The 27,086-nt window shown below is 39.5% G+C and overlaps 1 protein-coding gene across 3 annotated transcripts in view; it reads left to right on the top strand.

The window, feature by feature from the left end:
- The window catches only part of CACNA2D3 (calcium voltage-gated channel auxiliary subunit alpha2delta 3), a 734,213-nt gene that overhangs the window by 493,224 nt on the left and 213,903 nt on the right, over positions 1-27,086 (top strand). For all 3 annotated transcript variants that reach the window (XM_054035781.1, XM_054035782.1, XM_054035783.1), the window contains exon 13: positions 6,501-6,634. In XM_054035781.1, the coding sequence (XP_053891756.1) occupies positions 6,501-6,634 (134 nt within the window). The remainder of the gene's footprint in view (positions 1-6,500; positions 6,635-27,086) is intronic.

Below are 27,086 nucleotides of genomic sequence, written 5' to 3'. Positions count from 1 at the left end.
TCCATGGCCTGTTTTATTATTAGGAAATAGCGGAGGTGTAAGAAGCACCAGCTACATCCCCTCCACAAGCAGCAGCATCCCAACACCTCCAGCACTGTGGGCTCTTGCAGCAAGTGGCATAGAGATGGTTACGCATGTTGTTCATCTTGTTGGGAAGCCCTTTCTGCTAGGGAGCATTACAGCTTCAATGCAGTGAAGAATACCCTCCTTAGTCCCTACCCAAGGAGATTAGGTTCTAATCCTGTATTCCTTACAAGAACAGTGCACCCATTTTGTTCCATGATCTGAAGGTGGGACACATTTCTTGTCAAGTACACAGTGCACTATTGAAAATAGTTTGTCGTTTTGAGCCGTTTGGGGTCTAATGCTACTGTTGGTCATTTGGCTGAAAATCAGTATTATCTTATGATAATGGCAGTATGGAAAGGAAGTCTAATTTCAGAGGATAATCATTTAACCAAATTATATTTAATATTTAACCAAATAATTTTATGAAACATCATGTTCAGTCTTATGAAATGGCATATACACCTCTACCCCGATATAACGCGACCTGATAAAACACGAATTCGGATATAACGCGGTAAAGCAGTGCTCCGGGGGGTGGTGGTGGTGTGCGCACTACGGTGGATCAAAGCAAGTTCGATATAACGCGGTTTCACCTATAACACGGTAAGATTTTTTGGCTCCAGAGGACAGCGTTATATTGAGGTAGAGTTCCTGGAAGGACTTTTATTTCCTAAAAAAATAGTAGTTATGCATGTAAATGAATCTTAGATGATATAACTTACTTACCAAGGAGCCAGAGGAAAGTGTAAGAATGTGTAAGTTAAAGCAAAGGTTTATCTGGTATAACTTGCATAGGCTTAGCAGCTGTGCTCAGGGACTTCAGTGCATAACTCTTTATTTCCTGATTAAACCTCAAAGTCTAAAGAAGGAGGAGCTGAAATCCCCTGGATAACAGTTTCATATAATGGATGAGTGTGTGATTCAAATGAGGGTTGGCTTTTGTGACATATGGTAGTATTACACACACAAATAATCAAACAGTCCAAATACTTGGTGAAAGTGCAATATAGCAACGTTGCCTCTCCTTGGCCTTAACTCTAGTGTAATAATTTACAAGGGAGAAAATGCAAAAATAAATATTTAAACAAGTATGCAAAAATTTTGGAGAGTTCAATCACTCAGGCTGTGGCAACTCATTACACTTTATTATAGTGGAAGCTAAAGTTCAGGGAAAACTACTATGTCTAGGAAGAAAGTAAATAAATCAATGCTACCTGGAAAGAATGAACCAAAAGTTCATAATAGGCAGCTAATTCTAGTATTAATTATAATTTCATGGAAATTATAAACTGATTGCAGGCTTTTAACATGAGCCATGAAGTCTAAAAACACATTAAAAGGGAGACTAAACATTCAAAAGCCTACAGTGCAAACTCAAACCCAGCTTTGAGAAGACCACCACAAAGGAAAATAAAGAGAATGTATTTGGTTACAGCTATGACTCCGGTCCTCAGCTACTTCCTATTATCAATCAAAAATTACATTTCTTAACAAAAAGTCTTACAAAAAGACATTTTTTAAAAGATCAATAATTTTAATAGGCTGGGCCTAGCTGATTAAATGCATTTGGTTAAGCCCTGTAACACACTTTTCGTCTCAACTTTCCACCCCATATCCATCTACATCACTGACTTATGTCATGAAAAAATTATTTTGATTATACAGTTTTGTTCAGATCCTTTGGCGTATGATGCACTATTCCAACAAGAAATGAAGCACTTCACATGTGTTATGATGCCTAGATACCACAGTGATGGGAATCTTAGAAATGTCAAGTGTGTGTGTGTGTATGTGTATGCCTCTTTGTGTATCTTTAAGAGTGAGTACTGTATATTGGTATAGGATATGGACAAGAATAATCTCCTTAACTAGATATCTCTATTGCCATAAAAGGGATTTTGGCAATACCAAAACATATCCCTTCGTTATCTGCAAAATAAAGTTAGTAGGAAAATGCTTGTCATTCAGTATTTTGGCCCCGTATCTTGCTGTATGCACAAATTTAAAATGATAAAATCTGGTGCAAAATACCACATGGTTCCCTGTTGATTGTTATTTAAATTATTGTTGGGTTAGTGTGGGTCATGTCTGTTGTTCCCTCCTTCACCGACCTCCAGGAGTTAGTGTTTTCTTTTTCTGCATAAAAAAGAAAAAGAGGGGGAAAAGACCATTTTATCTGAAACATAATGACATAAAAACCTTGCATGAGGCACCCAAGCTTATGCTGACTTTCTATGGAGGCAAGCTTTATCTCAAAGGTAGCATAAGGACTTGTGACTGAGGGATGCTCTAGTCATAGAAATTCAGAAACTTGTTAAATGAATATTCAAAGTAGTAATTTTTATAGAAACGTAACATTAAAAATATCCTGTAATTCTGACTTGAAAATATGTGGAAAAGAAAAAAAATTTTGGATAAGAAACTCTCCATGGTCCTAGGCACATATACACATAAAGGTTTTTTATGATACGATAGAAGCTCAGAGTTACAAACCCAACTCCCCAAACCATAAAATGCCAGAAAATGCAGTGTTAAAGTTAAATTATAAAAGCTAAAATATTTGAAAGAATGAGAATTCACTGATACAGTGACCAAATTTATCAGAGCTTTGCACTCAGAGAAATGTAAGTGTCCCATCTGTCTTTGCTGATTGAGTATTGAAAATATGCACCAAAGGAAATTGTTGTTTTAACTTATTTCATATCCACATATTGCTGATATGTAGAGTGAGCTGCATCATCATACACGTTTGCTGTGTTCATGTAAGTGCTGTAATTTCATGGTCTGGAGACAGGAGGAAATATATATAGAGAGAGAGTGACAGACCCAAACCAGTGGGGTACAGGAGTCTGGTAGAGAGCAAATATACTGGTCACTGGATGAGTAGTTTTCTGTTCCCTGCGTGACCAGAGCAGGGGCTGCACTAGAGTAATCAGGACCCTGCTAGAACCAGTTAATGCAGGCAGGCTAATTAGGACACCTGGAGCCAATTAAGAAGAAGCTGCTAGAATCAATTAAGGCTGGCTAATCAGGGCACCTGGGTTTTAAAAAGGAGCTCACTTCAGTTTGTGGTGCGAGTGTGAGGAGCTGGGAGCAAGAGGCGCAAGGAGCTAAGGCTAGGTCTACACTACCCGCCTGAATCGGCGGGTAGAAATCGATCTCTCGGGGATCGAATTATCGCGTCTCGTCGGGACGTGACAATCGATCCCCGAATCGACGCTCTTACTCCACCAGCAGAGGTGGGAGTAAGTACCGTCGACAGGGAGCCACGGAGGTCGATTTTGCCACAGTCCTCACAGTGGGGTAAGTCGGCTCTGATAGGTCGAATTCAGCTACGCTATTCGCGTAGCTGAATTTGCGTATCTTAAATCGACCCCTCCCCCCCCATACTGAAGACCTGCCCTAAGAGTGAGAAGGTGTGCTGCCGGAGGACTGAGGAGCACAAGCGTTATCAGACACCAGGAGGAAGGTCCTGTGGTGAGAATAAGGAAGGTGTTTGGAGGAAGCCATGGGGAAGTAGCCCAGGGAGTTGTAGCTGTCATGCAGCTGTTACAGGAGGCACTATAGACAGCTGCAGTCCACAGGGCCCTGGGCTGGAACCCAGAGTAGAGGATGGGCCCGGGTTCCCCCCAAACCTCCCAATTGACCTGGACTGTGGGTTCTCCCAGAGGGGAAGGTCTCTGGGCTGTTTCCCAACCCACATGGTGAATCTCTGAGGCAAGCAAACCCGCCAATAAGCGCAGGACCCACCAAGATAGAGGAGGAACTTTGTCACAATATATATATGGAAACATGCCATATTTGTATCAAATGCTACATGGATTATTGGCTGGCACATTGAATAATAAGGCCCTATCCTGCACGATGCTGAGTGCCCTCAGCATCTTGAAGGTTTGGTCCTTTAAAGAGGAGTGAGTTATGATTGGCTACAATGTTTGTCTAGTCAAGAATTTGTTGTTTTGTACTGTTTTGTCTTCTTGCTGACTCTCTCTGACCATAAAGATGAGTGGAGTTGGCCCTTCAGTGTGGACTAGATCAGTGTTTCTCAACCTTTTTGATACCAGGGACCATCTTGCTGCCTTCATAAACTGTGTCAGGGACCGGCATCGGTCCACAGGTCAGTCGTTGAGACACTCTAGGCTAGATTATGCTAATAGCACTAAGCCGATAGTAAGGGGTGTTGCAGAGATACAGTGCCTCACAGAGGAGCAGTGGGTGAGATCTGCCTAAAAGAAGCACGATCTCTCTCAGAGCTCCCTGTTTGGGGTGGGGGAAGGGAAGCACTCTCTGCCACCTTCCCCCATTTAAGAAGGCAATGTATTCTTCCCATGCTTAGCAACTGGTAGAGTATCAAGCTCTGGCTGTACCTGCTTCCAAATTCCTCTCTGATGAGTCGGTTCTATGGGGGAGCAGCCTCTGCACCTCTCCCTAGTGCAGGTTCTGCAATTCTGGCAGGCTGTGTAAAGGCGAGCCACAGTCTAGGACTTTACATTGAAGAGTGAGGCATTTTGTGATCACCAATAAGGTGAAATGCCTTATTATGGATGGCTGAAGTAGTCTGAGTTACTGATTTTTCTCAGCACAAATATCCATGGCACTCTCTACCATGGTATCTGACAGCTTAACAACCTTTAATGTAGTTTTCCTCACAACACACCTGCGAGGTACTATTATCCCATTACACCTATTGGAACTGACACAGTCTTTCACTCCTGTGGACTATTTAATATCTACAGGAGGGAGCCTCACATGCATTATATTTATAATGACCAGAGAGTTATAAAATGCAACCAACAATGAAAGAGAAGTGGATCAAAAAACTTGTCGTAAATAATTTGATATATTATTGATATAAATGTATAAAAACCTTAAAAGGTGTGGAATACTGTAATTCCAAGGATCTGAAAATGCTTTATAAATGTTACTCAGTTTAGCTTCAGAACAACCCTGTGAGGTAGATAGCATAAATGAAACCCATGTTAAAGATAAAGAAACTGTAAGTGTCATATCTACAATCACATAGGAAGCTGAGATGTTGTAAGTCCCAGACCCCTATTATAACTGCGATGACACTACACATATCCAAAAACCTTTAGGTTTGGTAATTGACTAGGCATCTCAGATTTTGTACTTCTGATGCTGAATGGAATTAGAAAATATTAAGAACAAGAGTACTTGTGGCACCTTAGATACTAATTTGTTAGTCTCTAAGGTGCCACAAGTACCCCTGTTCTTTTTGTGGATACAGACTAACACGGCTGCTACTCTAAAACCAGAAAATATTAAAGGTCACAAAAATGAGGAAGGAAAAAAAGTTAGTCAAATTTTCTGAAAAGTTCCACTTGGAATTTTGATGGAAGATTTTGGTCTGTTATTTTATCCAATCTGGTTTGTCACTCTCTAATAAATACAGCTCAACAGTTGTTGTTTCCAGCTGCCTATTACCATTTGAAGTCTGGTTTTCCAACCCTTTAAAGATCAGTGGTTGTGGTAATACCTCTTTCCTGTCCATTAGGCATCAGTTCTCCTGTAGTAGAGAAGGGGGTTGGTGATGAATGGAGATCCAGACACAGTAGTGTAGATGAGGGTAAATTTGGGTAAACTCATGCAGTAGTCTGGGCAAGACTGTGGTCTTGGAGTTGCTCCAGGCCTTTGTCATATTTGGATTAAATGGGATTAGCAGGGCAAGGACATGTAAGGATACTTTGCATTTGAGCATTGAAAGGGAATAAAGCTGGTGACAGTGTAGGTGGCTGTGGCCTTCCCCATTTCACTGCTGCCAGGATAATGCCTTTAGGAGGAGTCCAGTTTCAAGGTTTATGATTCAAAGTTGTGATTATTTACCCAAGTAATTCTGATTCTATTCTCATTGGTCCCTACCATTTGCAAAGAATGTATTACGGTATCAGGAGTTTATTCCCATTCCATGCCACACAGGATTGAGAGTGTGGACTGATCTGGAGTGGAGTACCACTACTTTTTTTTCCCCATTTTTGACCCCAAGTCAGCTCTGTAAACTGACACCTGAAACTAGATAAGTTTTGCGTGGTTTGGTATAATGTTGTAAAGAGTGAATACAGTTCTAATTTTTATTAAGTATTTATTATGGAAAAAAAATCCCATAACTTCTACTTTACCATGAAACCACAAAACTGTCTTGGAACCAAATACTTAGGATAAGCTGTGCAATGGTGTATAACAGTCTCAGGAACTGAGCCCTTCAAGGCTGACACACTGTTTCACAGACTTCTGCTTTCACAAATTAATACTGGACAAGGCTGCTTCTCATCAAAGAATATCCTTTTGCATGTCTCCTTTGGAGAAAATTAAAAAGAAACCACAGCAGACATAACATGCATCATATTTATTGTTGGAATCTTCCTTAATTCCTTCTGTCAGCCTCATAACTTGGAATCTGTGTATTTTCACAGGGTTTTTTACTCAGATCTCTACATTAGCTGACGTGCAGGAGAACGTCATGGAATACCTCCATGTTCTTAGCCGACCAAAGGTTATTGATCAAGAGCATGATGTGGTATGGACTGAAGCATATATCGACAGCACTGTAAGTCTGCATGAGAAAGCATTTAAAACACATGCTCACAGAAGAAGATGATGAGGAGTTAGATTTAAAGCTGCTATTATGGTTAACAATACTACTTGTTCATCTTTCCACCCTTTGACTGTCACTAGGTGGGGGTTAAGTTTTACAAGGTTTGAATTAACTAATTCCGTTACAGCAGTTAGTAGGTGTTTATACATTTAAATATTGTAGGTATGCATAGGTCAGACCCAAAAAGTAACAGTCACTGTTGCCTTTATGATCATCAAATGTGCAGTTTGGTTGTCAGACATGACCAGTAACATAAAGATTAGTAACTTGGAGTAATCATCATTTTCCAAATGCCTTTAAATGAACATAAATTTAACTACAAACTACATTAAATGAAATTTCTGCAATAGTCATTAATATATTTTATTCTACAGAGGTAGACCAATGACTAGGTGACTACTAAGATGTTTTCAATTGAAGAATATTGAAAATGTTGTACATGTTACATATTAAAATAGGACAAATCCTTTTTGTTCTGATTGGTAGATGGCTTGGTTACCTTACTGATGTATAATTTTCAGGTTAGGCACCTGGGAAACATTAAATTTAATGCAGATTTTCTTTTTTGAAATGACTGTTAATTTACTGATCATATTTTTTAGCAAGTTGTGTGTGACCCAGATAAAGATTCATTTTGTTTGGTTTCAGTAGCTTGCTTAAGCTTTTTTTCTTTCTTTTCCTCATTTACCTAATTGGGAGTAACATATTGTAGAAGCACTCCATATAACAAGAGTTGCAGCAAATGTTCTTAATTTAGTGTGAAATGGTTACAAATATTGGTTCTGATGAGTAGAAATCATAGATCAGCAGCTGCAAAGCTGTTCATTTATTTTAACTGTTTTTCAATCCTCATGAGAACTGGGCAAACTGAGAAAACCTTATCAGGTGAGCTCAACCTTCCCTCCCTAGTCCCCCCCCCTTTTTTTTTTAAGGGAGTGGGGGGGAAGCTTTAAACTTTGCCAGGCTTTTGAACCTCCAGCAAGTTTAAAGTAAAATCATCATAAAAATGTCCCAGAAAAATAATTGAAATGCTGTTTTATTTCACTTTTAAGTTAAGTCTTCCCCTTTTATCTGAATTGTGGTCTTGGATAAAATAATATAAAACAAATATGAACATCTATAGTTACCAAAGAGAAACAAAATAGCCCCACTTGGAAATGTTGTTTTGGATGTAATCAACTTATTTCCTATTTCCTGTTTTACCAATAAATAGCACTTAAGAGCATGATTAATCTGCACTCCTCCTTTTCTTCACTGAAACATTAGGGTGAGAAGGGTAAAAAGTACATAGAGCCTCAAAGTTCCCATTTTCTGAAATGGGGAGAGAGCTGGTAGAATCTAAAGTGTTTTGTTTTCATTCTCATACAGGCAAGTCTCATCTTACGCGGGGGTTCCGTTCCGCGGTTAGCGCGTAAAGGGAAAACCGCATATAGTGAAACACTCAGTGAGTTCAATGGCGGGCAGAATCGCCCGCACTACAGATGCAGTTTTTATATTGTTCTTTTTTCCCCCTGTTTTTGCTGACCGCGCAAAGCTGAATTCGCACATGTTAAATGCGCCTAAGATGTGACTTGCCTGTACATGTTTCTCTCTCTCTCTCCCGCTCTCTCTCTCTCGTCTCCTATGCTTTAAGTAGCCAACACATCTTATTTTCATCTCCGCTAACACTCTTCTTTTGTATTTCTGGTGTGTTTGGGTGAAAACTCCTTGTAAGTTATGTCTTAGAGGTCAATTATCCTCTGTCTCTTTAACTTGGATAAAGAGTGTGTTTTGTTGCAACCCAAACAAGCCAGCAGCTGCCGCTCTCTGTCCACCCAGCTCTGAAGGCAGTGCCGAAGTAAGGGTGGCAATAATATGGCCCGCCCTACAATAGGCTTGCAACCTCCTTTGGGTCAGGACCCCTGGTTTGACAAATGCTGTATACTTTTGTATACTTTTACCCTATAGTATTGTATGGGGTAAAAGTACACAAAAGACCAGATTTCATGGAGAGACCAGATTTAATGGCTCGCAACAGAATTTTCATGGCCGTGAATTTGGTAGATTCCTATTTAGAACAATTAAAACACAAATTGTCAACATCATATGTCAAAATTCACAATAAATAGCCATAAGTCAAATGCTAATATGTTCGCAAGCAGCATTTTTCTTTCTTTGCCTATGTGTAAATTTAGATTATTGATGGAAACATTTTGTCATCGGTTTGTGTGTGTATGGAGAAATAGATGTTCATTGACACTTGCAGATAAAAATCTAATCCTTCCAAGTCCACTTACATTGTTTATAATCCTAACTAAATACAGCATGAGGGTGTAAATGCAATACCTACTTGAGAACAGTAGAGTGAGTTTAGAGAAGCAGTTTGGAGGAGAAATCAGGAAAAATAAAAACTTCTGAGCTGTTACATTCTTGAATAAAGAAACTATCTTAATCCAAATGAATACTGATTTATTTCAATCAAAATAAAACACTTTAAAAAAAGTGTGCTCTCCTCCCACCCCAGACTTTCTGTGCTCTCCTCCCACCCCAGACTCTGATTAATTTGATTAGTAGTTATTTATATTTTTGTAAGGCCTGAGGGCCCCAATATGCCTGGTGCTATAGGGTAAATCCCTTTTCTTTCCCAAATCATCAGTGAGACTATACAGGAAGAGAATAAATGGAAAGAACCATAAATGAAGCCCTGGGAAAACAGTGCAGAAGGAGCCTGGTAAAGGACATCCCCATTCTCAGAACTAGATCTGTGTGACAGTCCCACAGGTCCTCAATCTTGCTATCGGTGCATCAACTTTCATAGGAGATGTGGGTGCTCAGCACTTCTGAAAACAGAGCCGCTTACAGGTGACTCTCTACGTGTATGTGCCTAATTTTAGGCAACCAGCTGTAATGTTATGCCTGAGGAGGGATTGATCACAAGTATGGAACTACTTGAGGGTGGCGGTTCATTTTGTGTGTTGTTTGTGAATGAGTGGTTTTCAAAGGAGGATATAGACTTCCTAAGGCGTTTGTAGAATCCCTATCATTGGAGGTTTTTAAGAACAGGATAGACAAACGCTTTACAAGGATGGTCTAGGTACACTTAATCTTGCCTCAATGTGCGGCGAGGGGATTGACCAGATGGCCCCTGAGATCCCTTCCAGATGTACATTTTGATGACTCTATGTCTAGCTACAACTTGTCAATGCAAGTGAACATGGGTTCAGAAGGGGGATGTGGCTGGCATCCTGACACCCCAGTGGTCCCTGGTTGAAGGAATGGCTCATTGGGGCTATATATAATTAGATGTAAAGAACAGTCCTTAAATTGGGGATTAAACTAGGCACAAACTGGGTAGCACAAGAAACAGAGGCACAAAGATGTCCTCCCTCACTAACTGCAATACAAAAAAAGCTAGCCCAGGACTGGTGCCTCAGTTTTCACTTTATGAATATTTGCAAGTGAGAGTTTGTGGATTTAAAGAGGGTGAAATTTGGCTAGTCGAGGCCACTGTCAGTTTTCATGATGAACATTTTCTCTCATATAAATATGCCAGAGTGCAATGTTTTGCTCGCAATTTCCCCTACTGTAAAAGCTACAGTTCAGATAATTGCTTCATACAGCTCAAATCAAAATAGAAGTCACTTCCCCATGGTAAACTTATGACTAAGGCTATGTTTTAGTCACAAGTATTTTTAGTAAAAGTCATGGACAGGTCAAGGGCTCTAAACAAAAATTCACGACCCGTGACCTGTCCATGACTTTTACTATATACCCCAGACTAAAGCATGGGGTGGGGCAGCTCGGGGGGATGTCCTGGGGGTGCTGTGGGTGCTCGCTGGGGGACGGATGGCCTGGGGACACCGCAGGTGCTTGCAGCAGGGGTGCTGGGGGGGAGGGGTTGGTGGGGCTGGAGAAGGTTCCCTACCCGGCTCCTGGGAAGCAGCGACCTCCAGCTCCTAGCTGGATGTTCTGCCTCCCCCAGCCACAGTTCTGCAGCTCCCATTGGCTGGGAACCACAGACAATGGGAGCTGCAGGGGTGGTGCCTGCAGGTGGAGGCAGAACATCCAGCTAGGAGCTGAGCCCCCCAGGTAAGCACCGGCCTGCACCCCAATCCTCATCCCTGAGCCCCCCCACATCCAAACTCCTGCTGCTGGGGGGGGAGGTGCGGCGGCGGCGAGCTGCTCAGGCGACCCCTGGGTCAGGCACACTGGCAGCTGCAGAAGTCATGGAGGTCACAGAAAGTCACGGAATCCATGACTTCCATGACCTCCGTGACAAACACGAATCCTTACTGATGACTCACTGACACTGTTGTCAACCATGGTTGTTCCTCTAATCTCTCTGCTAAGGAAAGGGCTCCCAGTACCAGAGACTCCACCTGGATGTAGTATGAGGCATATAGAGAAAATGTTTGAAAATATGTACATAAATGTCCCACCTTCTTTCTGTTTGGACAGTGACTTGCAAGAGGTGGGCTAGTCAGGCAGAGATTCGTAACACAACAGCAGTGATGTAACACTATATATACACCATAATATATTTCATCTGTGTAACTGAAGAGGGCTTTTCATTTTCATACACACTTACAATTTGCCTCACTGTTAATCACTTAACGGGCCTTTTCAGGCATGTGATAAGGGGCAAATGACTAGTAACTTGAAGAGTTGTTTTATTAGAGTTCTAATACGGTTTATTGACAATTCTAGCCATCAGGTCGGTGTAGCAAAGGAACATTATTTTGAACAATACATATCAGATCTTGAAATGGAGGGTGGGAAAGTGGAGTAGCAGTATTCACCCGAGCTTTGCTCACAAACTAAGCTCCATCTACACATTAATGTTCATGAATTCTAGATGCCAAAATGAGATGTCACTCACAGGAGCTTATTCATGATATGATTTTCCCTCTTCTTTCATCAGTAGAAAAGTTAACAGTGTTGACATTTAGAATAACTACAGGGTTAAGACCACACTGAAATGAATGGGGCAGTTTAACTCTTGCAGGTTCAGGCAGATATTACTGCACATTCACATTCTCGTGGCTTTTGTATCCATAAAGGTGAAGACTTTTTTTAATGACATTGTAGAGTCTGAAGCACAAGATGGCAGCCTTCAGAAAAAAAGTACTGATTTGAGTCACCACTAGCAGGCTTAATTTGACCCCTGTATGAGTCTCTAAATCCTTCTCAGTGTTACCTTCTTTCATATCCTTTCTATCCCTTCCCAGTGGCACACAGAGCTATAATGCAGCAGTTCTCAAACTGTGGATTGGGACCCCAAAGTGGGTCCCACCCCCATTTTAATGGTTTGCCAGGGCTGGCTTAGACTTGCTAGGGCCCAGGATCGAAGTTTGAGGGTTTCAGCCGTGCATGTTGGGACTCAGGCTACAGGCCCCCCCCTCCCCCCCACCTGGGGTCGTGTAGTAATTTTTATTGTCAGAAGGGGGTCATGGTGCAATGAAGTTTGAGAACCCCTGCTAATGTATAGTTCAAAATAATCACTGGCATAAAATTCATTTATGATTATTTGCAAATAAATGCTTTTTCATTGTGTTTGCACTGCTGGCGGGCTCTTATGATGCTGTTCGGGCAGCCTGGTTCAGCACCTCATTCCCCCCATGAGTGGCAGGGTTAAGGGGAGAGAACTCAATTTAGCTGTAGCCTAGGATTGAATATAACTAAGAACAAAAGCTTGAGTTCTGAAACCGACATTCCTGAAGTGTGTACACTGAAAGTTACAATTATTTAACTAACATGTTTTAATTCATAATCAGTTGATTTGTGCTAGACAGTCACTGAAAATTCAAGTCTAGTCAAACCTTTAGAACTAAAAGGGGGTTGGACTAGATGACCTCTTGAGGTCCCTTCCAACTCTGATATTCTATGATTCTATGATTCTAACTGTTGTTTCTGGCTCTCTGCAGAATCCAGCAGGCGTTATAATCAGTTCACATTTTAAAGATTATCTCTGCAACCAGCAGGCTAGAAACACAATTTTTTGTTTAAAAAAAAAGCTGAGTTTCTGGAGTACAATTCTATGGCAAAGGATTAATTCTGTGGCAATTCCACAGCTCCAGAACTGCAAAATATATGAGGTCCTGTGTATTACACACATGAATACAGCATAAGTTACATTAGGTCTAAAGCTTTTATTATCTCTTTTCTTTCCAAGAATTTAAGTTGAGGTTTTATAAACTACATGCCATTCAATTTCCTTTGCACGCATTGCATGTAGGAGCTTTTATGAAGGAATAAAAATTAAGTCTTACCCTATTTCAACTAGACTCTATTCCCAGAGATCTCATCAAATACCTTTTCTGGCATGAGTTAATTGTGCTATTATCATAAGTGGATGTAATTAGCATTTTTATCATGATAAAAGGTGCCCAGGGCCTGTAGTTTGAAAGTAGATTATGTATTTCAGTACTGCATCCCACTAAAATGTTTCATAGCGAGTGTGGAAAGATCTTGTGTCATCACAGCAAGTAAATATTAGAAATAATTATATTAGTGAATGTCAATAAATACCGTTTATAAACATCTGTGAAAAGAGAATTTACACACAACCCATAAATGAGGAAAGTGGATTTCATGACCATTTTTTTTTTTTTGGTCCCACACTTTTTGCATTGGCCCCTGCTGTCATTGTGTTGTACTTACTTTTCTAGCTATATCTTCCTTACACAGCCGTATCTTTTTCTTGCCCCTAGTGATCCTGTGAGTAAGACTAATGGTCAATGAACCTGTGCATGGCTGATTTTAAAGGATGGGATCAGACCAGCCCCTGCAAGTTTTCTTGGAGATTAATGTCCTGTATAATCCAATCTTCCAGATAACAATCCTGTAGGTACTCCCATACCCCACCTTCTCCCAGGCCCCTGAGACAACTCTTACTAACTTTGTTATCATAAGGGGAGGGTCTATATAACCTGTTCTCTATCTTCTGGACCCTCTGAGTCTTTAGGGTGCACCAGATAGCCACTTCCCCATCGTGAAGAATGGTCCTTGCTGCTCCAACACAAATTATCTTGGGAGTGGCAGATGCTTCCTGTTTTCATCCCCTAATTAGGGTGGAAGGGCAAGAGAAACACATCCTCCCCTGTTTCCAGGTCAGTGTCCCTTAGAATCAAGCAATTCATTGCCCTTCACAGGAGAGTGCTGTTATCCCAGATTATGGCTCAGAAATTCCCATGAGAGTTGCACCTGCTCACTCTAAATTTTGTAGATTGAATTTGGTCCTGGATCCTAATTTTAATGAGAGCTTTTGGATTTATTCAGCAGGATTTGAATCCTTGGAGAATCTTCTCCCATCTCTGATAAATAGCCAGGGTTTACCCACTTGATCTCAGGGTGGAGCAAATTCCTCATGCACGGATCTCAGCCTTTCCATTAGGTGGATGGGTGCTCAGGCACCTCCACATCATCTTTGTCTCTTCCACGCCACAGCTCTGCAGAGTTTTCTCTGCAACTCAGGTGTCTGTGAGGAGATAGAATGTCTATCGGCTACCCTCCAGCCTGGATTAATTTACCTGGAAAAGATAATACAGCCCTAGCCTGTCTCAGCTTTTCATTTTATCTCTGCCAAATACAGCACACCTAGGAGGGGTCCCTGGTAGTGCCGTTCCATTGAAGTAACACTCCCAGGAGCCACAGCCTATTTGGAGCTACAGGCCTTCTTCTCAGATGACCAAGGCCTCCTGCAGTTCATCTGGGCTCTCGAAGGTTTGGGAGGGGTCCTGTGACTTTTACAGTGGTAAGACAACACACACACAAAAAGAAAGAGGTGTGTGTGTGTACCTGCCCTCCTCCCCCGATGAGATGATGTGGGGGCACCTCTCAGGGAATCATCATGGAGATTCTCATGCAAAAAGCCTGCCCCAGAGTTTTTGAGAACTGTCTGGCCCAAAATTTCCAATCACCATAATTAAACATTCCAGTTTTCCACTCAGCTGTTCTAATCCATTAGCTTTACTGCTGTATCAAGAGTAAACAAATTACCGCTAATGACATTAATTGTGTTAAATCCAATAAGATCCTGTGTATCAATTGACAAAATATAATGAATGCTCAAGATTGTAAATGTATAAACCTCTCAAATGAATAGAATTCATGCACACTCATTATCTTTTAGGTGCAGCTCAAAATATCATTAATAGAATGTGTTCCTTTTTGTAAGCTAATGCACAACTTGAATTACTTATGCTTGGCAGTTGGGTGCTAATCAGTGCAAGGAATGCTGTGCCACTTGAATGAGAGCTTAGAGCCCCAGATCATACAGAACAGGTACAAGAGCAGCATGGCACCATAAACAGACAAATTGAGAACCCTGAAAAGAAAACAGGGGCATGTCAGAGAAAATAAATCTGCTATGAACTAATGGGAATCTGACCATTTACAACAAGAATTAATTTGCTGGTGTACACAAAATATACAATTTCTAAGGCACATAAACAAATATATTATGGATAAATTGTGCTTGTCTATGTACACACACATACATAACCTTTCAGTGCTTGAAGTACACCCCTTTATGTTTGATACATTACATGTTTGCTTTTGCTCCAGTGCTGGAACTGACGCCATTAGGGGAATTTTCAGTGATTGCATTAGCCACAGAGTATTACTGCACAGATCTAATTGCTGGTTGTCAGAGCTGCTAGAAAAAAGTTGTAAGGAGATGGCAATATTTATTTTAATGAGTTAACACTTTTCATGTGCATCACTGTATGTACAGTATGTGCACAATAAAATGCCACAGATCAAAAAGATGGTCCAAACATCAAACCAAAACAAAACTCTGCACTTAAAGAGGAGCGTGAAATTTCCTGCTGGGGATGTGGAACATGGAATGCCATCTGTATTATATGGCACTGAGAAAACTGATTATGGTTGGACCTCTATTTCATAGCAGATGGGTTCATTAAATTTAATAGCCTCCAGAGCCTTAGAAACAGTGTTAAAAACATGTGGAACATGCTGTGACACTTCACTTCTCGCCCCACAGTCATTATAACTCTGGCACAGACTATAAATATCACTGTACTTTATTTCCATTCAAACAGATTACTATTATAATTATTTTTGCTAGTGTACAGTTACTTAAAAAGTGGAGAATGCAAATCCTATTTGACAGCATGATAGGCAGTGGTCTCAGCATACTAGCAGCCTAATATGTCACTTTTTTGGTAGGCATCGTGGCAAAAAAGAGTTTTAAGGAGGGATGTGGAGAAGGATAATGAGGTAGTTTTGCAGACCTTTCTGGGGAGTTCCTCCCAGGTGTGAGGGGCATCATGGGAGAAAAAGCACAAAGGTGCTTATTCAGATCTTTCAAATGCTGGCATTCACTTGTACTGTGTTCCCACAGTAACATTGCTTGCCCAGGACTTGGGAATGATGGAGCCCATCCTTGTGGGATTAGCATGCTATTGTGAACGTATTTTGGCTGTCCCAGCATTGCTTAGCTGCATTATCATTTCCTACTGGCACTACTGAAATTTCAAAGTGGATTCATTCACAAAATATACTGAGATTAAATTTAGTATCTAGGAAATTCAGTCAGGTTCAAATGTTAGATGACCAGATTCTCTATTACTAGCGCTGTAGATCTAAAGAAAATGATATTTAAAACCACTATATTAGGACTTTATCATGAGTTTCCAGGGTTTTCTCTTATTTTACACAGTTTTCTGGCCTGTGATATCATTACTTTATATAGGGAATTATTGTTACTCCCTATATGAGGCTATGATAGGTTGTATCTTAAAAATAATTCAATGAAGCACAAATGTCTGAAACTGTTCACCTGCTGGATTTTCTCCTACGAATTACTCTATGTAAATTGCAGAGAGTAGTTCTCATGTTGATTTTGATTTACTAGTATATCCATGCCAAAAGGGTGCCAGTCTTGCTCCCAGACACCTGCATGCTAGAGATACAGCAATTTGGGACCTTTTCCAGCTGCAGCCTGCCAATGATGTGTAGTGCTTTTAGGTGAGGGGACATACCATTTTGAGTTTCACACAGAATTGCTGTTGTCATTTTACAGAATTGAAAATCAAAAGTTGAAAGATCACTAAGCAGAGGGAGAACTTGTTTCTAGATCCCCCCCCCCCCGATTATGTTGGATCAAATACTCTGGAAAAACTTGTTCTTACCCAAAGAAAACTACTATTTAAATGCCTTTTCAACTAATATCTGTTTGAAACTAATAAGATCACAGACAGATGTTCTGAATGAAGCTGAGTTGATTATAAGGAAATTGCAGTTACTCTGTCAGATATATAACATTTTTCATATTTCATTTTTTCATAAAGGATTATTTATGGTAAAATAATAATGCAGGAAGACAATGGATTTAAGGTAATATACAAATTCCATCTTTTGATCGTATATGTCTCATTTTATGACATTTCAAAAGAAAGGGCAGTGAAGATAAAATATACTTTATCTGGACAACTTGAATAAAAGACTGAAATAAAAATTAAAGACTCATTAAATTATCAGGGCCATCTGAGTTTTGCTGCAGTGGCAGAATGAAATACAGAAAACACACAGAGAGAAAACATAGAAGGAAAGACAATTCTTTTGGGTAGGTGTTGAGGTTGGATGAGTTAGTTATTAATAGTTCTTTTCTCTCCAGTTTGTCAGAAGATTTTGTATAGTACAAACATACATAGGCAATACTATATACATATGAAAATTAGGGCTGGTCAAATAACTCACTATGAATAATATTTGTTGTGAAGTTTAGCAGTTTATCAAGAAATAATTATTCACAAATATATTTTTCATTATTCTGCAAGCTCTTAACTACGTATTGGTGTATACATAGAAAGTGTGTGTAAGTGCAGTTAGATAGTCTGTACATGGAGAGGGGGTTTGGTTTGGTTTGGGGGTGGGGGTGGGGGTGGAAAGCTTCCAGCTGATGATGTTGCTGCTGTGAGTTGACCTACCTTATCACCATTGTGTGGTGTCAAGTCAGCTCTTCCAAAGGAAATATTTCCTTTAATTGTCTGACCAGAAGTGTTCCATCAAGTTGAGCAAATTCAGTGAAGCAATGCCCTACTAGTCTCTGGGTAAGTGTGGAGTGCTTAGAAAATTTCTGAAATATTTGAAAATATGCTTGTATTTCTATTACTATCGATCGAAATATTTTTTTCTGTTGGTGTGTGTGTGTGTGTATGGCAAAGTTGATGTTTACTCACATTTACTGATAAAAAATTAATCCTTCCAAGCCTATTTATAAGAACCCTAAGTATAGGCTTAAGTCCCTAATTCTAGCCAACCAACTTTGAAATTAACTGTTATCAACTCCTAGTCAAGCAATCCCGAAGGCAATTTATCGAGCTATTTTATGGAGGGAGTCCATTTAATTGATGATGTGAATGAATTGTCTGTTTTAAATTTGAGATGTGATTATAGGTTGTTTAGTAATAAATTTTAAAATAAATAGCCTTCATGTAGCGGCACAAAAATTTTACAGAGATAAACACATTAAAAACACTAGAATAATAATAATTGCAAGGCAACACGCCTAATCCTTAGCCCTGAGAACTGTCCTTTGTCTTGCTGGTCTGTTGCGGTCACAATTTTTACTAAAATCTTCAGTTTTCTACAGTGCTAGATTTATTCAAACAAGAATTAACAATATAGAACTACCTAAATCTAATATCTCCCTGCATTTCCCCATGAAAATACCGTATGATTGCATTTGTTGGGTCTTACTCCTGATTTACACCAGTACAGAATATCTCCATTTAAGTCAATGGAGTTGCACTGATGTAGAACCAGAGTGAAATTAGAATCCGGTCCCTCACATTTTAAATCTTAGTTTTCAGCTTTGAATTCTACTGCTGTTGATTGACACCACAATTCTAATGTTCTGTTTTCTGGGTTAAGGCCTTCACCTGAACTCAAGAGAGTAAGTATTACAGTTAGCAGTAACTTGTTTTAATGTGACCCCTATGTTATAGTCCAGTTGAAGTCCCTGGCTTCAAGTGAAAACAGAAGTACACTGACATTTAAAAAAATTGTGAAATCGTTGAGCCTTGTTTAACCTATTTGTCATTAGTTAATGTAACTGATACATATGATGACTGTACTTCTCCATTATGGTCTGGGTACTTCTAAGGATAGCCATTAATACGAGCTACTAGTTGCAACTCTGTGATGGCTCAGCACTTCACAGTCTTTTTCTTGTGAGATGCCAAGGTGAAAGAGGGAAGTTTCTAAGATAAAAATTTTGAAACATCTGGGTAACACCATAAGGGGAGCAGCAGCAGCAGATGAAGGAACTGTTCAGGCCTCAGGCCAAGATGGTTTCTATCATGTATTAGAGAACTGGAGAGCAGAAGCATTTCACTAAACTGTAATAAACCTAGCATTTGAAATTAATTTAGGTCATGCGTTCTAAAAAACATTAAAATTCACTTTCTTACAGTATAGCTAAAGGTCATAAATGCTGTCAATCAGATCAGAAGGTTTCTTACTGTTAGTCAGCTTTGATAGCCTCAAGTTGTGCAAAGTACAAACAAAGTGCTGCTTCCAAAATAAAAAGTGTAATGAGAAATATAGCTCTTTCTGCAAAGTGAATGCCTTTTTATACAGCCTGCTGGATTTAGCTTGCAATGTGAAGCATCCATAAAATGTTTCATGGCCTTTTTGATAAACGTATACCTATAAAATTTGGGTGTAAAACTAGACTGGTGAGATGCATTAGCTACATACTTATTATGGGTGATAGGCACTCTCTATTTCTCACAACAAAACCTAATGAACAATAAGACGCATTGATGGCACCATGTTATCAGCTGATGTTGCTGCCAGTAAGCTGTGCCACAACCTCACTTTTCCCAAATTAGTTAAAAAAAGGGGAGGAGGAGGGGGAGAAAGGGGGGGGAAAAGAGAGAAAACCTAATGTTAAATCAGAGGTTTGTTAAACCCAGAGAGATTTCAGGACAATATAAGCTGGAGCCTCTTTAAGATTCATATTTTGAATTCTTGTATTTTACAATACATTTAAAAAAAAATAATGCTTCTAACATGTATTGACTTAATCCTACTTTCTGCTGCTGTGCATCACTGTTAGTTGTTAAAATCAGGTGCTGTGCTTATGCACGCAAGCCTGAAGCACACCAGTGCAGCTGCTGATTCCCCATCTCACCTAATGGCCACCGCTGTATTAGAGAGCTCAGTCACATCACCAGGTTATTTCCAAAATACACTTTCAATGTATTATTGATGAAATTTTCAAATGCCAGCACAAATTAACAAGATTTGTGTGGAGAGGTTTTCCTAGGGGTGGATCTTTCCTGGCACCTTTACTTCTGCATCCCAATGCACGGCTCTATGACTAGAGGAGCCATAGAATTTGTGTGCACATGGCTTGCTCCTTCCCTACCTACAGACATCCCCTCACCTCCACTCAGTTCTTTATAACAGAACCAAGGTGGTTCTTTTATGTGTTTGCCCTTTCATGGCCACAATGGGATAGGAGGGACAAGATGTCTGCCTTTCTTAGATGAGATCAAAGAAGAACTTGAGACTCAGTAAAGTCCAATTTATATATTACTGTGGTTTAAAAGGTAAAGTCTTATCAGTTGTACAGCTGTCCCCATGCTTTTTGTTTTGTTTTGATAGGGTAGGGGCCTACATTGGAGGAAATGTCAGGTCAAAATAGCAAGAAAAGCTACCTAGAACTATATATAGTCTTCTTTTAATTAATAGTTGTGCCCAAACTGCCTTTACAGTCTGCTCTTAGTGCTGTTCTTGGTAGTTCATTACAATATATGTTAATTAGGTTTTGTATAATGAAATTCTGCCAATAGTTATTTTGTTACCTTTTTTTTCTGAAACTCGATTCCCATTATTTTAATATTTATTATCAGCTCAAATAGCCTTATGAGCATATAATAGCTACTTCATTCTCTCTCTGATATACTGTGCCATTCAGAGCAGTTCTGAGTTAGTGGCTTGCTGGTCTAACCTTCAAGGTACTTTAAAGTGGCAAAATATAATATCCAGAAAGAGTCTCTCACTCAGTAATGACAAACAGAAGGAAAAAAAAAATAACAAAACACGATGCAGTGTCACAAAACAGGTGGAAATCTCCAACAAAGTCTGCAGTTTGGGATATAGAGTACATACGAGGAATGGCTTGATTTTAATAATATAAATATTACCCAATCCATTCTCTCTATAATAAAGAAACAGAATGTTCACATGAAGTCAATACATGCTTTGGCCTTTTTTTCTCTCTTTTTTGGATATTAAACATCCCATGGCACTTTTAGTAAGAATGACTTTTCCCAGATCTCCTTGGCCAAAATTTCCCCTCCACTGTGCCACTCTGTGCCTCAGTTTCCCCATCTGTAAAACAGGAATAATGATACTGACCATCTTAGTTAAGTACTTTGAGATTTGTTGTTGAATAGTGCTGTTTAAGAGCTAGGCATTGTTATTATTCAGGGTAGATTGTAAAGTAGGGGACGTTTTTAACCCACTATGCTTACAGTTTTTTTGTAGCCATGGTGCATCACTGTGACACCTACTATAGGCAATGTCCTATCTCTTTTGTGCATAAAACTGTCCTTGATAACAATGTACTTTACGTATTTGGATTAATAAACGAACAAGAAGCACCTATCAAGTACTCTATGCATCTCTTACAAATAATTAAAAAACACAATAAATCCATGTAATCTATGTGAAAAGAAAAACAAGTGGCAACCTCACTTAACCAAATAACATATAGCACAAATATATAAAGGAATTTGTGACAAAAGAAGCCACTTGATGATTTCCTGACCCGTAGGTTAAAAGAAAAAAAACCCCTCAATTAAACCAAATTATTTATTTTTTCTTTATTTCTCGATATCTTTGATGTCCAGCACTGTAGCATCTGGGAATCTCACAAAAATTAAAAACAATAAATTCTAAACACTTCCCTCAGTGGTAGCAGGGATTAAAAATTATACTCATCGGGGCTCTATGGCTATATTCCGCTCTGTCCCATGATAGAAGAAAAACAATGTTTGACTTAGGGGCCAGTAGTATTATATGATCCATTATCTCACTAAGACCAAAACTGAGTATCTTATATTAATGGAAAACTGGAAATCATTCCTAGCTGTGGGCATGTCACAGGATTTCAGACTTTACAATCATATCATTCTCATGTGTCTCTGTTTTTTTGCTCCTGCCCCCAACTTATGCAGACAATATCTTATTAACTTCTAGAAATATAAATCAATATATCCCAAAGGCTGAAATCAAAAATTTCAAATAATGTATTATAATTAATCTCTATCCCAAGCAGGTTGTGGAATATTAGCTGCTTAAATTCTGGTCAGCTTTGAAGGGGTGGTTACCAGGATGATTTGCTGGGCTCGGAACACTTTGGTGGACCAGTATGATGCCTTTACGCCCAGCACTAGTTCTGAACCAGTGATCAAAGAGGGAGACATTTCAATCCCCGAGCAGGTAAATTAGAAAAACCTACCATCAAACTACCAACTGCCAGAATAATTTCCTAATTGGAACATAATCAGGCAAATGCCTAAGTGGTGAAGTAGGAATACTAAACCCGAACTAAGAAAAGGCAAACATCACTGATGGTGATTTTCTGCTGGGAGTGCCCTGTCCTCCATCCCCATAAATGTAACCCTAGACCTCCGCTTTAGTGACATGGTAGCAGGAGATGCAATCTCTAAAGTAGGTAGTTCCTAGACCTTTTGTTACTTTGTTGTCCAGACAATTTGCAACACCTTGAACTGTGACCTGAAGGGAAATGGAAGTCCTTGAAGGGCACATAGTTCAGATACAAAGTATGCTCCCAAAAGTCTATCCAACCAATAAGCATACTGGTATATCATTCTAGACAAGCTAAGTCTTTGAATGATCTCCATGGATAGCCCCAAAAAAGCAAACCTCGAAGAAAGCTTTATTTATTACCTCATAAAACAGCATGAAGCTGTTACCATTCTCTGACTGTAACACAATAATGTTCTGTAATATACTTTATTCATGTTAGTCTTTTTTTAATGTAGTTTACAATTGAATGCAATTATACTAATTGTCTCCATAACATGAAAGCTGCCAGCATCAAAACTTAGAACTTCTTTTTCAACATCCCATCTTGGTAATGCCACAGTGCTGTTGACTCTCCTTTTAAGTATTTTTGAACAGTATTGCTATAATGTATATAGTTTCCTCTTTTCAAATTCACTTGTGGTGCTGAGTTCCAGTGCAAAACCCTCTGAAACACACACGCCATAGAGAACGTAAGGGGTCCACTGGTTGGGCCATCATACAGAAGTGTCTGTTCACCCTCTATACTGCTGAGAGAGACTTCTTGTTGGTTCCACCAAGACTGGCAGGAAAAGCCACAATGGAGACCGAGTGGAATAAGTCATAGTGAGGCTACAAATCCACGTTTACACAGATCCAATATCCTCAGTAGTTTACCCAACAAGTGTAGAGGAGCTAAAATGGGTATTCAAGCCAAGACGTTAGGGTATCAGCATAGGGAATCTACAAAGCCAATCAACGCATTGGCCTTGAGGTATGGGGGACTGGATTTCACCCGCACACTCCACCCGCACAGAACCCAAATACCTTCAGTATGCATGTGGAGTAAATTTCACCATCAAAATATTGACTATTAGTAGTTTGTTACAGCTGTTTTTTTTTAAAAGTTTGTTCTAGTTCTAGCTGCTCCTTTTAAGGGAGTCTAGGAAGGATTTTTTCCCTCACCACCAGACCAGCATAGGTGGAGTGGGTTTTTTCACCATCCTCACAGGAGGTGGGAAAAGGGGTTAGGCTATACGTCACAACTCATTATGTAAGTGTGGGGTGGATGTCCAATGCAGGTACTCCATAGGAAAGGCATCCAGTGACTGGATAAATGGCTTGGTAAAGGACTTAAAAAGAAGGTGTTGGTTAAAGGAATGGAATGTGGGGGGGAGCTCCTATGGATAATAGAGCAGGGAGCCAACGCCCCTTTCTTATAGCCCACCTTAACCCCACTATGATGGAGGGGTGGATGGTAAGGATCCAGCAATGGGTTGGCTTGGGGACATGATGGAAAATGAAGGGGGACCGGTGGCAGCCTCCGGGTACTTATTGAATGAACATGGAGTTGCCCGTACTGTACGTTTTTATCTGCCAGCTAGTCCCAGACATCTAATAATAAAGTTGTCGCCTGATTAAACCATATCCAGTGTTTCCTGTTCTTCTTTTGGTATAGCTGGACAATGTTTCTCCTCCAGGAATATCTTTACATGACACCACAATGTAATTATACCACATGAACAGATGAGGGTTTTTTTAAATCTTATTGAGTAGTAACATATCACCTATGAATTTTCTACTAATTAAATTACTTTTTTCTACATTCAGATAACAATAAAATATATAAAAATAAAAATTCTGTAGATGAATGTAGCGTCTGTTTGTAAGACAGGGAAGAACCTGTAATAGAACGGGGAGTATAGGTGAGTAGTGATAGTGATAATTATAGAGTCTTGAGAAAAGAAGACTGGGATGGGGCAGGGGCAGGAAACCTGATAAGTCTTCAGAAGTGTTAAGGGCTCTTATAAAGAGGACGTTGATGAATTGTTCTCATCTACTGAAGGTAGGACAAGAAGTAATTGGACTAATCTGCAACAGCTAGATTTAGATTAGATATTTGGAAAAACTCTCTAACTAGAAGGGTGGTTAAGCATTGGAATAGGCTTCCAAGGGAAGTTTTGGAATCCCCATCATTAGAGGTTTTTAAGAACAGGTTGGGGGGGGGTCTCACAAGGAATTTTTTGGTGGCCTCAGAATGCGGCGACCAACTCTGGCTGGTGGTTGCTCTGACAATTTTTCCTAAAATAATTAGGAAAAACAAATAAATATGCACATATACATGTCCGAATGATTGTAATTTATTTATGTAGGATTTTTTGCAGACTCAATAATAAAAATAATGTACAGTTCTCTCTATTCTTTACTGGCTCTAAACAGAATAGAAATGAATAAGGTGCTTTGCACGTTCTTGTCTTTTGTTGTTGTTGTTTCTTTTGCTTTTTTTTTTTTTTTAGACTTGCTAGCTAGTAAGTCTGTTTCTGTGAAAAGTGATTTTTGTATGTTTGTTAACACTGCTTTGCCTCCCCTTCCAATCACCTCCCAGGAGGTTGTGGCTGCATGGAAAGCCCCTGGTGGCCACATGTGGCCATGGTGGCTGCATTTGAGAAACACCAATCCCTGACAGGTGTTTGTCTAGGTATACTTGGTCTTTCCTCATCTCAGGAGACTGGACCTAAATGACCTTGTGAGGTCCCTTCCAGGCCTACATTTTTATGATTCTATATAAAGTAATGGACTATCGCATTAATAACAAATAGCTACTGTGGCAGTTTTCATTTACCTGGTGAAAATCCAAAGTTACTCAAATGAACTCAGTCTTGTTTTACACTGATGCAAAAGAGTACAGAATTTTGCTCATACTGTGTGGAATTATTCTCATCAAATGGATCCGCTCGTTTCTTTCCATATTTAGCCTTGTGGCTTATTTGTAAAATTAACATAAGTCTTGTTAAAAAGGAAAATTAATTATTGATAACTATAGCTTTTAACCAAACTGTGCATTTAAAGTAATCACTCTGGGTAATTTAAATAAAATCTTTTATGTAAACAGTTTGCACCCATTAGAAAGAGAAAACTGTTAGTTTATGTAATTAAAATGATGTTACTGCTATTTTAGTTCCAGTTCAAGACAGAGGACAGTGATCAGATACAGACAGATGTGACTTAATTAACCAGTTTAAAAATGATCATTATTTTGCTTTTTTTAGGAAAGATTGTTATTTAAAAATAAAACCCTGAATATGCCTTTATGTCCCTAATTAGTATATGTAAAATTCAGACTTTATTTAATGCATTTACATTATAAAACATATATGTACTCCAAAGTAGTGCAAGTTTTTCAAATGGGCAAGCCATGCTTATTACAAATAAATTTGTGGTAAAACATTGTCTTCTTTTCTTTATTTCAAAATATAACTTTGATACCTTTGTTGTTCCTTTTGTTTTTCTTTTGTCTCTTTTTACTAAAGCTTCTCTTCTTTTAATTCCCACATATCTTGAGAAAATTATTTTTAAAGATAGAAACTTGAATGTTGGCTTTCATATTTATTTTATGACTCTGTTCACCATAGCAACCTTTATGTTTCCTTCTGACAGAAACATTTTGCATGCAGTTCTAAAAATCTGTTCTCAGCCTAATGCATTCTTGACTGAGATACTTTGGTTACTGCAAAATATGTAGTAGCCCAGGAAAAAAAATATATGAACAAAAGAAGATTTAGTATTTATCCCTGCAAAAAGCATGTGCAAATTTCTTCTGAGGTGAGGCGTATCATCACCCTCTTAATACTTGCATTGAAATCTTAACATCAGGTGACTGGATTTATTGCCTCCTCTATGCACATAACTCTCCATAATGTCAATAGGAGTTACATGGGTCTAGGGAGAGGAGAATAAACTTCTATGTTGTAAAAGTAAGTTGTCAAGAGAAGCTTGAAGCAGCTGAATAAGTGGAATCCTAAGTAGGAAGACTAAAGAGAGTCTTAAAAAAATCTGTGCTAAACCCTGACAGTGAGTTTGACATTTCTTTCTTTGTGTACCCAAACTCTCATGGACTTCAGTGGGAGCCATGGCATGCATATTCAAGCAATGTAGAAATATCCCCATAGTTTGTTCATAGGAAGAAGTAAACCCATATTTTGTAGGAAACCCATTTTTCAAGCATTTGAATTTATTGTACTTTCTGCCCCCATAATCAGTTTACACAGCATTGTACATATCCTATAGTAAATATTGATGCAGCTACTGTACACCGGAGTATCTCTGCAAAATCAAACCCCCACAATCTCAGGACAGATGGGTTTTAACTTTACTGGCAGAAAAAAGGGTAGTGGCTGCTTTAAGCCCCCCCTTCCCCCCTTTGGGAGGGAGTGGCCAGTTGGGGATTGGAAGGCATCACTTGAACTGGTGGGAAGGCTGGTGGAATTTAGGTAAGCCATTGGCCCCTGTGCACCTGAGAGAGGGTATATAACCTTATTTCTCCAGCCTAAGCCCCCTCTCCCACCCGGATTAGCAGCTCCCATCTTCCGGCACCTGGGACTACTGTTTTTGGTCTACTGTGGGCATTGAACTAGTTGTCTTTTTTAGGACTTGAAAGGAATTTTACCCTCACCACCAGATTGGCTAGGGTGGGCTAGGATTTTTCACCTTCCCCATAGCAGCTCAGAGACCCTTTGGGATAGGTCAAGAAATAAGGTTCAAGATATCACAATTTAGCAAGTGGCATGTGTTCCTTTGCAGGTACTAATCCAATGGGGGCATCTGCTTCCCTGATAAAACTGGAATTGGAAGTTGATTA

The sequence above is a fragment of the Malaclemys terrapin genome, chromosome 7, assembly GCF_027887155.1.
Source record: "Malaclemys terrapin pileata isolate rMalTer1 chromosome 7, rMalTer1.hap1, whole genome shotgun sequence".
Lineage (NCBI taxonomy): Eukaryota > Metazoa > Chordata > Testudines > Emydidae > Malaclemys > Malaclemys terrapin.
Note: the sequence above shows the minus strand (reverse complement) of the source record. Positions and strands in the feature narration are given on the sequence as shown.